Source organism: Artibeus jamaicensis, unplaced genomic scaffold (genome assembly GCF_021234435.1).
Source record: "Artibeus jamaicensis isolate MK-2021 breed Jamaican fruit bat unplaced genomic scaffold, CSHL_Jam_final scaffold_461, whole genome shotgun sequence".
NCBI classification, from domain to species: Eukaryota; Metazoa; Chordata; class Mammalia; order Chiroptera; family Phyllostomidae; genus Artibeus; species Artibeus jamaicensis.
In genome coordinates, this window is record NW_026522045.1 from 11917079 (window position 1) to 11931086 (window position 14008).

At 40.0% G+C, this 14008-nt stretch overlaps 2 protein-coding genes across 4 annotated transcripts in view; one reads left to right on the forward strand and one right to left on the reverse strand.

The window, feature by feature from the left end:
* CHRDL1 (chordin like 1) overlaps nucleotides 1-14008 on the reverse strand; it is a 171348-nt gene that overhangs the window by 64805 nt on the left and 92535 nt on the right. The gene's annotated exons all lie outside the window — the stretch shown is intronic.
* Nucleotides 2770-3280, forward strand: LOC119057992 (non-histone chromosomal protein HMG-14-like). The gene has a single exon (XM_053657499.1). It carries the CDS (start codon nucleotides 2836-2838, stop codon nucleotides 3142-3144), a length of 309 nt encoding a protein of 102 aa, XP_053513474.1. The 5' UTR covers nucleotides 2770-2835; the 3' UTR covers nucleotides 3145-3280.

The window sequence follows — 14008 nt, forward strand, 5'->3', positions numbered from 1 at the left end:
TCTATGCTACTTATTTTCTGTACCTTCTCCCCCTTCTCCTTCTCCCACTCCCCTGTTGCTAACCCTCCATGTGATCTTCATTTCTATGTTTCCACTCCTGATATAGCTGTCCTCTTAGTTTGCTTTTGTTTTAGGTGTGGTTGTTAATAACTGTGAGTTTGCTGTTCTTTCACTGTTCATCTTTTTTTATCTTCTTTTTTCTTAGGTAAGTCCCTTTAACATTTCATATAATAAGGGCTTGGTGATGATGAACTCCTTGAATTTGATCTTATCTGAGAAGCACTTTATCTGTCCTTCCATTCTAAATGAAAGCTTTGCTGGATGGAGCAATCTTGGTTGTAGGTCTTTGGATTTCATGACTTGGAATACCTCTTTCCAGACCCTTCTTGCCTGAAAGGTCTCTTCTGAGAAATCCACTGACAGTCTGATGGGAACTCCTTTTTAGGTGATTGTCCCCTTATCTCTTGCTGCTTCTAGGATTCTCTCCTTCATTTTAATCTTGGCTAATGTAATGATGATGTGCCTTGGTATGTTCCTTCTTGGGTCCAACTTCTTTGGGACTCTCTGAGCTTCCTGGATTTCCTGGAAGTCTATTTCCTTTGCCAGATTGGGGAAGTTCTCCTTATTTGTTCAAATAAGTTTTCCACTGGTGGCTGTTCCTCTTCCCCTTCTGGTACCCCTATAATTCAGATATTGAGTGTTTAAAGATGTCCTGGAGGTTCCTAAGCTTCTCCTCATTTTTTTGAATTCTTGTTTCTTCATATTTTTCTGTTTGGTCATTTTTTTTTCTTCCTTCTGGTCCACTCCCTTGATTTCAGTCCCAGTTTCCTTTCCATCACTATTGCTTTCCTGTGCATTTCCCTTCATTTCAATTAGTTTAGCCTTCATATGTTCCTCTAATTTGTGGCTAAAATCAACCAGTTCTGTGAGCATCCTGATCACCAGTGTTTTGAACTGTGCCTCTGATAGGTTGGCAATTTCTTCACCACTTAGATTTATGGGCTCTGGGGCTCTGAGTTCTTCTTGAGCCACGTTTTGATCTGTTTGAGCCTGTTACATTTGAGGAGAGGTGCCTTAGGTGTTCACCAGGGCAGGGCCACCCAGGTCACTGGTTTGTGACACTGTATGTGGGGGGGGTTAGAGAGGGAGCAATAGTTCTTTTCCCCTCCCTCCTGTCCGGTCCACCTCACAGCTCGCGCCCCCCCCCGTCCTGTTTATCTGTGTGCAAATGTGCGACCTCAGTCAGCCTGCCACCTTGCGCTGGGGCCTGTGCGGTCTGTCTCAATGCTCACTTCTTCACTGGTTTATCTGTGTGCAAATGTGTGACCGCAGTCAGCCTGCCACCTTGCACTGGGGCCTGTGCAGTCTATGTCAATGCTTGTGCTTTCACTGGGTCTGCCAGTAGCTACTGTACACCTGGGATCCGCGCCTTGGCTGCCTGTGTGCCTGGGCCAGGCTGAAAAGTTTTAAGTTGTGATTCTGCCACTTACTATCATGTATCCTTCGGCAAATCACTTAATTTTTCTGCCTCAGTTTCTTCATCTATAAAGCATAGATAATAATTCTTCATAATTTCTAGTGAGGATCAAACGAGCTATTATACATGTAAGTGCTTCAGCCACTGCCTGACACAGAGTTAAGTGTTGCATATGTACACCATCCACCAAATGCAAGCTTGGCTCTCAATACAGCCAATAGTGTACCCCAAATATCTTTCCCTTATCTAGCTAGAGTTCAAGTATATGGCCTTTCCCTTTGTTTTGGCAAGACAGGTGGGAGACAGGAAGCAGAAATGACCAATGATAGAGAGAAAACTGGGTGTGGGTTTGGATTTGATGCCTGCCTTCCCAGAATGTGGCAGCCATACATTCTGGCTGCCACAGAAAGAGATGTTTTCTTTTGATAAAGTTTCCCTTAAAGTTCTAGTGCCTGCTTTTGCTACATTTCTAGTCTAGATGAGGTTTGCTGAAGTGCCAGCAATGACACATACCCTGCCAACGCTCTCCTGACTGTTCTAGCCTCAGAGGCATGTCTAAACAACTGAGGCTGAGATTCAATCTGTGTCTAATACTGCTATCTGAAGCATGAAGAAAGCTGTACATTAGTTTGGTGACAGCATAGAAAGCTGTTACCAATAGGGCCCTTTATGTTAAGGTTTGCAATTTCAGCACTCAAAAAGTTAGTTCTTTTGCAGTATTTTGCCTGCAGTTGCAGTGACCAGTACAGGAGAGAAGTATATCCGGAAACACTGCTGTCTGAGTAATATGCATATTACTCAGATATGTAGCAATATGCAAATGTAGCAATATGCATATTTTACAAAATATGCCTTTGTAAAAACATCATTTCAACAGAAAAAAATAATTAGCTGCTTCAAAAATTAAAACATCAGGGAGACTCAATCACATTATATACAACTGAAAGATGCAAAGAAATGAAAAGCAGGGAAGACAGCATCAATTTTATGAAAGTGTAGAATTTAGTATTTATAGGGAAAGATGAAAGAAAATGGTTTATTTAGGCTGGAGAAGAGATTGCAAAGAAAGTACTTAACTGTCAGTTACGTGAAGGGAAAGTATATGATCAGTAATAACTAGCTTTTATCTGCTACTTCTGAAGACATGAAAAAAGAAATTTAAATTGTGACAAAAGACTGTTGAGAAGATGATTAGTTCCAGGATCTGTTATCACAAGAAGGACTAGAAGTCGGCCCCCTTCACGGGTCCGAGTAGTTTGAGCAGAGGGAGAAGCAGTATGGGCTAGGCACTCCAGGTTTGCAAAGGTTCCCCGCGCGTCTGGGCTCTCAGGCACCCAGCAGGCACCCGCCCCACCGCCATGATGCCTAAGAGGAAGGTCAGCTCCGCCGAGGGGGCGGCGAAGGAGGAGCCCAAGAGAAGGTCAGCGAGGTTGTCAGCTAAGTCTGCTCCTGCAAAAGTGGAAACCAAGCCAAAAAAAGCGACAGGAAAGGACAAACCTGCAGACAAAAAGGTGCAAACGAAAGGGAAGAGAGGAGCAAAGGGAAAACAGGCCGACCTGATTAACCAGGAACCTAAGGAAGATCTACCTGCGGAGAACGGAGAAACTAAAAACGAGGAGAGTCCAGCCTCGGATGAGGTAGGAGAAAAAGAAGCCAAGTCTGATTAATATCATATATCATGTCTGATCAGTGGTCCCTGTCTCCCTTCTTGTACAATCCAGAGGAATATTTTTATTAACTATTTTGTAAATGCAAGTTTTTTAGTAGCTCTAGAAACATTTTTAAGAAGGAGGGAATTCCACCTCATCCCATTTTTTTTAAGTGTAAATGATTTTTTGAAGAGGTGAAATCATTTGCTGGTTGTTTATTTTTTGGTACAACCAGAAAATAGTGGGATATTGAATATGGGAGGCTCTGATTGTCTTGGGTGCCGGCTAAACATTCCATAGATTGGGAGTCATTTTTATATTCTATAATACAAATGGCAGTTTGGAGTCAGTTGTGCATTTACTATGTCTCGAACATTTTAAATAACTTCTATTCCCATGTTTTTGGTAGAAGTGTTTCCTAAATAAAACCACTCCTTGATCTTGGCTCCCCCCATCAGAACTTTGTGCACTCTGTAACATCTTGTGGTAGTCCAGTGTTCCTAGTAACCTCGTTAATGAGCTGTGAAAGATTGAAAATTCGATTATGTAGTATATATATTAAATTGTGAATTAGTTGGGCTTTGATGTAACAGCGTATCAACATTTACAGATATTGGTACTTGATACCCTATTAAGGAAATTAGTACCCAAATTTTAAGCTGGAAAGTCACTGGAGTAATTTCAGAGAAGAATCATAACTACATGACTTTACATTTTTTTGGTACGTATGTTAATTATGTACAAATTGAAATGTCTGTGTACTTCAGAACAACCAATAAAATCTCAAGAAAAATGGCTTAAAAAAAAAGAAGGACTAGAAGTCAAGTTCTGTATATAGAAAGTAAGTAAATAAAAAAGTAAGACTATCAGAGATAGAGAAAATGCAATTCTACTTAACCCCAAGGATAAATTTGATAAATATATAATAAATCTAATACATACATACTCTATTTCATAGAATAATCTTCACTTATTAAGCAATAACCATGTACTTGACCTTCTCCTAGCACTCTATATCATCTCAGTTAATTTTTACAACTTTTCCAAGGGTCACAGATATTATAATCTCCATTTCCTCAACTGAGAAAACTGGTTCTGAGTGGTAAAGTAGCTTGCCCAAGATAACATCTCTAGTAGGTGATAGCTTTACTATGATAAATCTTTGTCTATGTGTCTTCAGAGCTATGTCCTTTGTACTACATTGATTCTCAGATGCAATAATATGTCTTATTGCTGTTTCCATTCTTTCATTAATTTTTCTTCAGTTTAGATTTCACATATACTTTCCTCCAAGAAAATATCAGCCTAACAACTGGATTATTACAACTAGCTTATTACTATGTTAGTTAGCAACCACGTACATATTTCCGCTTAGTATGGACTCTCTTCCCTTTGGAATACATTCAAATTAAGTTAAGGCAAGGATAAAAAAAAAGGTGAGGAGCAAAATACCCATATTTCCTGGCTGAAATGTGATAGCTGTACTGAGGTATAGTGCCCACATATTTTAGAAACTTTATAAAATATTAAGGACATTACTGAAGCAGAAATCAAATTAGGCTGCAAGTGAATGCATATTGACTTGCAAAGGCTGGTACAAAGAGGATATTAAATGGGATGAACATGTACTGATACTCAGAAGAAGGTCATTTCTTTCCAAAAGAAATATTAACTATAGTGTCCTTAAGTGAGATGGGGAGAAAAAAATCATGGGTTAGAAATAATACTGGGAAATTTCCTATTGAAAGGGAATCAATGCACAGTCAGTACAATCTGTCCCAGTCAATCAGCAATGCAGACAATACACTCTTATTTAATGGCATCTAATTCAAACCATGACTAACTTTCTGGCAATATTTCCCTGCTGGTGCATGTTTATTCAAAGAGCATCTACTCTGTGCTTAGCACAATGGGAGGAAAAAGAAGATTAACAAGAAATAGTTTGTTACTTAATGAACTTATACATTCGTAGGGATGATAAGACATGGGCACAAATAATAAATGACAAAATATGACAAGGTGTACTTCCACCAAGATGGAGGCATAGGTAGAGATTCCATGCTTTCTCATACAACCAAGTTTAGAGACAAAATCTTAGCAACAGAAAATACAGTCAGAACACAGAAAACTGAACTTTTTGGAAGTTTCATAACACCGAATTCTTCAGCCTGACCGGTAAGAGGGGCGAAGCCAGCAGCTGGCAGAGCAGGGTTGCACAAGAAAACTCTGTCAGACAGACTCAGTCGCGCAGATCCCAGGCATGGGGTTGCAATGGGTGGACCCAGGGAATGACCCAGTGAGTGACCAGGGACCCAGCGAGGGTGCAGGGCGGCGGGTTGACTGTGGTCACGCATTCCTGCACAGATAGACCATGGAGGAAGTAGGCAGTAGAGACGGGACCCAGCAGGCCCCAGCGGCGAGAGGTAGCAGAGACGGCCACCATCTCCCGGCTCTGACCCTGCTCCCGCATACAGCGTCACAATCCAGTGACCTGGGTGGCCCCACCCTGGTGAACACCTAAGGCTCCACTCCTCATACTTAATGGGCCCAAACAGACAAAAAAATGGCTCAGGAAGATCTCAAAGCCCCAGAGCCTCATAACTCTAAGTGATGAAGAAATAGCAAAACGTTCAGATGCACAGTTCAAAACACTGGTGATCAGGATGCTCACAGAACTGGATGATTTTAGTCACAAATTAGAGGAACATATGAAGGCTATACTAATTGCAATGAAGGGAATTGCACAGGAAACCAATAGTGATGAAAAGGAAACTGGAACTCAAATCAAGGGAGTGAACCAGAAGGAAGGAAAAAATGACCAAACAGGAAAATATGAAGAAACAAGAATTCAAAAAAATGAGGAGAGACTTAGGAACCTCCAGGACATCTTTAAACACTCCAACATCTGAATTATAGGGCTACCAGAAGGGGAAAAGGAACAGCCACCAGTGGAAAACTCATTTAAACAAATAATAAAGGAGAATTTCCCCAATATGGCAAAGGAAATAGACTTCCGGGAAATCCAGGAAGCTCTGAGAGTCCCAAAGAAGTTGGACTCAAGAAGGAACATACCAAGGCACATCATCATTACATTAGCCAAAATTAAAATGAAGGAGAGAATTCTAGAAGCAGCAAGAGATAAGGGCACAGTCACCTAAAAAGGAGTTCCCATCAGACTGTCAGTGGATTTCTCAAAAGAGACCTTCCAGGCAAGAAGGGTCTGGAAAGAGGTATTTCAAGTCATGAAATCCAAAGACCTACAACCAAGATTGCTCCATCCAGCAAAGCTTTCATTTAGAATGGAAGGACAGATAAAGTGCTTCTCAGATAAGATCAAATTCAAGGAGTTCATCATCACCAAGCCCTTATTATATGAAATGTTAAAGGGACTTACCTAAGAAAAAGAAGATAAAAAAGATGAACAGTGAAAGAACAGCAAACTCACAGTTATTAACAACCACACCTAAAACAAAAGCAAACTAAGAGGACAGCTATATCAGGAGTGGAAACATAGAAATGAAGATCACATGGAGGGTTAGCAACAGGGGAGTGGGAGAAGGAGAAGGGGGGAGAAGGTACAGAAAATAAGTAGCATAGACCACAAATTGAAAATAGATAGGGGAAGGTAAGAATAGTAGGGGAAATATAGAATCTAAAGAACTTGAGACACATGGTCATAAACTGAAGGGGGGAATGGTGGGGGTGGGGTGTGCAGGGTAGAGCGGAATGAAGGGGGGAATAGACCAATGTAATGGTATAATCAATAAAATAAAAATTAAAAAATATGACAAGGTAATAAATACTACTGGAGAAGCAAGGTGAGGTGCTGAGGGGTCCTAGAGAGAACAAAGTTTTACTCTTAATTTACAGGATTAATAACTTCTAGGCATAAAATAAATGAACCATGGGGACATAGTGTACAGCAGAGGGAATATAGTCAATCATGTTGTAATAACTTTGCACATGACAGGTGGTTACTAGACTTATCATGGTGATCACATTATAAGGAAGATAAATGTTGAATTACTATATTATACACCTGAAACTAATAAAAGATTGTATAATAATTATATTTTAATAAAACAATTAAAAGCTTTATGGATGGGGTAGTATTTAGGCTGGGATTTTAAGGATAAGCAGTTTAGGGGTGGAAAAATTTGGGATGGAGATAGGAAGGCAGAGAAAAGAGAAAGGCCCTCCAACTAGTATTGAGGAATATGTCACCTGAGGACTACTTGTGTTAGAATCTGAGGAGGCTGCATTTGAACTTGGTCTTGAGGAGCGGGCAGGATTTTCATAGGCAGATTTGAAGAGAAAGGGAAAAATACTCCCTTTTCCTAATACTTACTGTACATATGCAGTTTTTACCTTGGTAAACATTTTGTCCCATTTCCCTCCTGGTTTCTCATCGTGAAATAGCCTCCATTCATTCACCCCAAATTTGGTTGTCATATGTTTGGAACTAGATGCTCTAACCAGCCAGAGACTCCACTGATTACCTTTCTATTGGCTTACTCAGGTTTCAGACTTTTAAAAAATTATATTTAATTGATAATGCTATCACAGTTGTCACAATAATTCTCCCTTTGCCCACCTCTGCCCGGTAGCACCCTTTCCTTCAGCAATAACCCCCCTAGTTCATGTCCATAAGTCATGCATATAAGTTCTTTGGTTTATCCATTTCCTATACTATTCTTAATACTCCCCTATTTTGTACCAAAATCATGTTTCTTATTACTGTACCTTTTTTGCCCCTTCTCCCCTTTCCACCTCCCAGCTGATAACCCTCTGTGTGATCTCCATTTCTGTGGTTCTGTTCCTGTTCTAGTTTTTTGCTTAGTTTGTTTTTGTTTTAGGTTCAGTTGGTGATAGTTGTCATTTTACATGAGTTTGTTGTCATTTTACTGTTAATAGTTATAATTTTTTTCTTAGATAAGTCACTTTAACATTTCATCTAATAAGGGCTCAGTGATGATGAACTCCTTTAACTTAACCTTATCTGGGAAGCACTTTATCTGCCCTTCCACTCTAAATGAAAGCTTTGCTGGATAGAGCAATCTTGGTTGTAGGTCTTTGGATTTCATGACTTGGAATACCTTTTCCCAGCCCCTTCTTGCCTGTAAGGTTTCTTTTAAGAAATCAGCTGATAGTCTCATGGGCAGTCCTTTGTAGGTAACCGTCTCCTTTTGCTGCTTCTAAGATTCTCTCTTAATCTTTAAGCATTGGCATTTTAATCATGACGTGTCTTGGAATGGACCTATTCACAATCCATCTTGTTTGGGACTCTTTGTTTCCTGAACTTTCATGTCTATTTTCTTCACAAAATTAAAGAAATGTTTTTTTACTATTTCACAAATAGATTTCCAATTTCTTGTTCTTTCTCTTCTTCTGGCACCCTTATGATGTAACTGTTGGGTTCTTGAAGTTGTCCCAGAAGCTGCTTATACTGTGCTCATAATTTTGGATTCTTTTTCTTCTTGTTGGTCTGATTTGTTGTTTTGGTTTCCTTTTTTATTGTTCTTCAAGTACAGTTGTCTCCGTTTTCCAACCATCACTCCTCCACACCCCAGGTATCCCCACCTTGAACCTCCCCTTGGTTTTGTCCATGTGTTCTTCATAGATGTTACTGAAGACCTCTCTTCCTTTTCCCCCATTAGCCCCTTCAAACTCCCCTCTGGTTACTGTTAGTTTGTTCTTAATTTTAGTGTCTCTGGTTACATTTTGCTTGCTTGTTTGTTTTGCAGATTAGGTTCCACTTATAGGTGAGATCATATGGGATTTGTCTTTCACTGCCTGGCTTATTTCACTTAGCATAATGCTCTTCAGTTCCATCTTTGCTGTCACAAAGGATAGGAGCTCCTTCATTCTCTCTTCTGTGTAGTATTTCATTGTGCAAATATACCATAGTTTTTTCATCCATTCATTTACTGATGGGCACTAGGGTTGCTTCCAGAACTTGGGTATTGTAAATTGTGCTGCTATGAACACTGAAGTACACAGGTACTTTTGGATTGATGTTTTTCAGGGTTCTTAGGATATAATCCTACCAGTGGAACTGCTGAGTCAAAACACAGTTCCATTTCTAGTTTCCTGAGGAAATTCCATACTGTTTTTCACTATGGCTGCACCAGTTTATATTGCCACCAACAGTGCACTAGGGTTCCTTTTTCTTTGCATTGTCTCCCACACTTGTTTGTTGATTTGTTTATGATGGCCATTCGGACTGGTATGAAATGGTATTTCATTGTGTTTTTAATTTGCCTCTCTCTGATGGTTAGTGATGCTGAGCATCTTTGCATATGAATCTTGGCCCTCTGTATGTCCTCCTTGGAGAGGTGTCTGTTCATCCTTTGCCCATTTTTAAATTGGGTTGTTTGTCTTCCTGGAGTGGAGTTGTGTGAGTTTTTTATATATTCTGGAGATCAAACCCTTGTCCAAGGTATCATTGGCAAATATGTTTTCCCATATAGTTGGTTCTGTTTTTATTTTAATATTGTTGTTTTTAGCCATGCAGAAGCCTTTTAATTTGATGAGGTCCCATTTATTTATTCTTTCCTTTATGTCCCTTGCTTTAGGGTTTATATTGGTGAATACATTGTTGTATGAATGTCTGAGATTTTCTGTTGATGTTTTTCTCAAAAACTTTTATGGTGTCATGACTTATATTTAAGTCGTTTATCCACCTTGAATTTATTTTTGTTTATGGTGTAAGTTGCTGATCGAGTTTCACTGTTTTTGCATGTAGCTGTCCAGATCTCACAACACCATTTGTTGAAGAGGCTATTTTAACTCTATTTTATGCTTTTTCCCCCTTTGTCAAATATTGATTGAGCATGGATACTTGGGTTTATTTCTGGGCTGTCTTTTCTGTTCCATTGGTATATGTGTCTGTTCTTATGCCAGTACCAGGCTGCTTTGATTACAGTGGCCTTGTAATACAGTTTAATATCAGGTATTGTGATCCCTCCTACTTGCTCTTCTTTCTCAAAATTGCTGTAGTTGTTTAGGATCATTTATGGTTCCATATACATTTTTGAAATGGTGGTTCTATATCTGTGAAATATGTCATTGCTACTTTAATAGGCATTGCATTGAATCTATAAATTACATTGGGTAGTATGGACATCTGGAGGGTGTTAATTCTTACAACCCATGAGCATGGTACATGCTTTCATTTGTTTGTGTCTTCCTCAATTTTTTTCTTCAGAGTAGTGTAGTTTTCTCAGTACAGGTCTTTTACCTCCTTGGTTAGGTTTATTCCTAAGTACTTTATTTTCCATGTTGCTATATCAAATGGGATTGTTTTCCTAATTTCTCTTTCTGATATTTCATTGCTGGTGTACAAAAATGCCTTTGATTTCTGAGTATTGACTTTGTAATTGCCTGTTTTGCCAAATTCACTTATTAGGTCAAATAGTTTTTTGGTGGAGTCTATAGGATTTTCTATGTACACTATCATGTCATATGCAAACAATGGCAGTTTTGCTTCCTCCTTTCAAATTGGATTCCTTTTATTTGTTTTTCTTGTCTGATTGCTATGGCTAGGACTTCCAATACTATGTTAAATGGAAGTGGTGCAAGTGGATATCCTTCTCTTGTTCTTGATCATAGTGGGAAAGCTTTTAGTTTTTGTCCATTAAGTATGTTGGCTGTAGATCTCTCAAATATAGAGGAATGCTCCCTCAGTTCTGACTTTGCTGAGTGTTTTCATACTAAATGGGTGCCATAACTTATCAAAAGCTCTTTCAGCATGTATTGATATGATCATGTGATATTTATCTTTCCTTTTGTTTATGTGATGTATTAAATGTACTGATTTGCAAATATTGTATCATCCTTGCATCCCTGGGATGAATCCCACTTGATCATGCTGAATGATCTTTGTTTTTTTTTTCTTCCTTATGTTCTAAACAATTGCTCTGATTCTTGGCTTTTTCCACTCTACTGTTCTTTCCCTGTAATAACAGGGAAAAATATATCCTTATTTTCTGACTGGATCTTTTTTATGTAGCTGAGGTCCCCACTAAGTTCCTTGAGCATCCTTATAACCGGTGCTTTGAATTTTGCATCTGATAGATTGCTTTCTCTGTTTCATTTAGCTCTTTTTCTGGAGTTTTGATTGACTCTTTCATTTGAGCCATGTTTCTTTGTCTCCTCATTGACATCCTCCCTGTGTTTGTTTCTATGTATTAGGTAGAGCTGCTCTGACCCTGTGTCTTGGTAGTGTGGCCTAATGTAGTAGGTGTCCTATGGGTTTCAGTGGCACAGCCACCTCTATCACCCAAGCTGGGTACTTGAGGTGCACCCTTTGTGTGGACTGAGTACACCCTCCTCTTGTAGTTGGGCCTTGCTGTTGGCAGATCAGTGGGGAGGATTTACCCAGGCAGGTTAGCTGCAAGGATTGGCTGTGACCACTGACCATTAACCTCTACCCTCCAGGGAAAATAAGCTGTGCAGGGGCAAGGTGGTGGTGCTCCAGTGTGGTCTGTAGCTGTCCACAGGGTGCGCAGGCTCTGGGATTCCTGGGTGGCCCAAGGCAAGGTCATCCCACACCTGTGTTTTGCCTGGGGCCACTCTGCCTGAGCTATAAAGTAATCTGAGATGGCTGCTACTTGTGCTGGGCTTAGAGATTCCCAGGTGAAGCTGATCTCTGAATCTAGGCTGGCTGTTGTTAGTGCCAGGCTTGGGACTCACTGAGGCCAGCTGTTGCTTGTTTGAGAGGATTTACAAAGTTGTGCAGTATGAGCTAAGACCAGCCATTCATATGGAAAAGCAGCTTGGATGGGCCAGTAAGTTGGCTGGGGTTGAGTTTCTGGGGAGCTCTAGGGCACATCAAACAGTGTTAGCCAGGTTGATGGAGTCTCAGATATTGTACCAGCCTGCCAGCTCTATGGAGGTAAGGTTTAGAAAAGGGACAATGTCCTCTGCTCAACTGTTGGCAAACATTTCAGTTTCTCCCGGTATGTCACTGGTCCCTTTCAAGCTGCTACTCCAGTGGTGGAGCTCAGAGAGAGTGAGTCTGAGTAGGTGAGTCTGTGTGTGGGTTCTTTAAGAGGGAGCTGCTTGGGGTTCCAGCAGTGTCTTCTACCGACTCAATCCCTGCTGGCTTTCGCAGCTAGAAGTCGTGGGGACTTATTTCCCTGGCATTGGAACCCTGGGCTGGGGCTCCTGGTGTGGGGCTGGGACCTCCCTCTCTCCTGAGATATTCCTCCTGAATTTTTATCTAACACATATGGATGAGGGACCATCCCATTCTGCACCTGCACCCCTCTTGCCAGTCTGGATGGATGTGGTTTCCTTAAATCTGTAGTTGTCAGAGTTACTCGATTTCTGGTGGTTCTGAGTGATGGTTGTTCTATATTTTATTTGTAATTTTGATGTGGTTGTGCAAAAAGGTGAACCATGTCTGCCTACACTGCCATCTTGACTGGATGTCTCTCAGACTTCTAATAGTCTCAATTTAAGTGCACTAAACTAAGATGTAAACCATCATTTCAGTCATTCACCTAGTCTCAGGTATGGTTTCTGAAAGCAGTAGTCTATGGACCACATGCATGAGAATGAACGTTGGGTCTTGTTAAAATGCACATCCTGGTTCCCCACTTCAAGACCACAAAATTAGAATCTGTGCAATTGTGGATCTGAATTTCAACAAGTTTTTTAGATAACACTGAAGCACATTAAAGCTTGAGAAATTTTGAGGGGTGGAGGAGAGAACAAAAGTACAAAGGTAAGACAGCACAAAAACAACATAAGTGGAACCTGAGGTGCATGAATGCAAGAATGTGGGTCTATAAAAGTAAATTGAGCTAGAGTTCAAAAGGACTTCACTGTGGGAGTCAGGGGGTTGACTTTTATTCTATTGTCAACAGGGAGCTATTCCTCTCAGTGGTACAGTGGATTGGTTAAGAGGCTGAAACCTGAATCCAGACTGTGAGGGTTCAAATTTTAGCTCCTTGATTCACTAGCTATATGATCCTGGACAAGTTTTTTTCCTTTAATTTTATTTTTTATTTATAGTTCACATTCAATATTAGTTTGTATTAGTTACAGGTGTACAGCATAGTGGTTAGATAATCATACTTTGCAAAGTGTTCCCCCCAATACTTCCAGTACTTACCTGGCACCATGCATAATGAAATAGGTGACGGGCTTGAGAAGTATAAATGGTAGTTATAAAATGGTAATGGGAATATAAAGTAAAGCATAGAAAGCACAGTCAACAATATTGTAATAACTATGTATGTGGCCTTGGACAAGGTTTTAACCCCTTTCTGGTTCAGTTTCATCATTTATAAAATGTAGATCATGGGATTAAATAAGTTTATATTTAAAGCACATAAAGTTGTGATTGGCATATAGTTCAGAATATATGTCAGCATAAGGACTTTTGAGCAAGGGTGTATCATGGATAAGGCTATCCTTTGGGAAAATTAAGCTGGCACTAATGTATGTTCATTCCCTACCAGCAAATCTTATAATTTTTTCCTTCTCAGTGGTTCTCAAACTTGGCTGTAGCCAAGTGTGTACACTGGAATAACTCGGTCACACCCACCCCATGTCTGGACATAAATTTACTAAGGTAATTCCACTCTACACACATAGTTGAGAGCCAATGCTTTAAATATATTTTTAATTTGACCATTTTTTGGTAACTGGATCTTTATTACATGCATGACACCATGCTTGGTCCTCTCTGCATCATCTCATTTAAATCTCACAACCCTTTGGAGGTAGGTGATAACATTATCTTCACTTTAAAGATTGTTAAATATCCTAAGTACATTGCACATAATCACCCAGACAGAAAGTAGAAGGTCTGGGGTGAGAACTGAGGCAGCTTAGCTCCAGAAGCTCCATCTGAACCACTGCTTTACACTGT

Coding starts and splice junctions, on each gene's coding strand:
- LOC119057992 (XM_053657499.1), top strand. CDS start 2,836: ATGATGCCTAAGAGGAAGGTCAGCTCCGCCGAGGGGGCGGCGAAGGAG.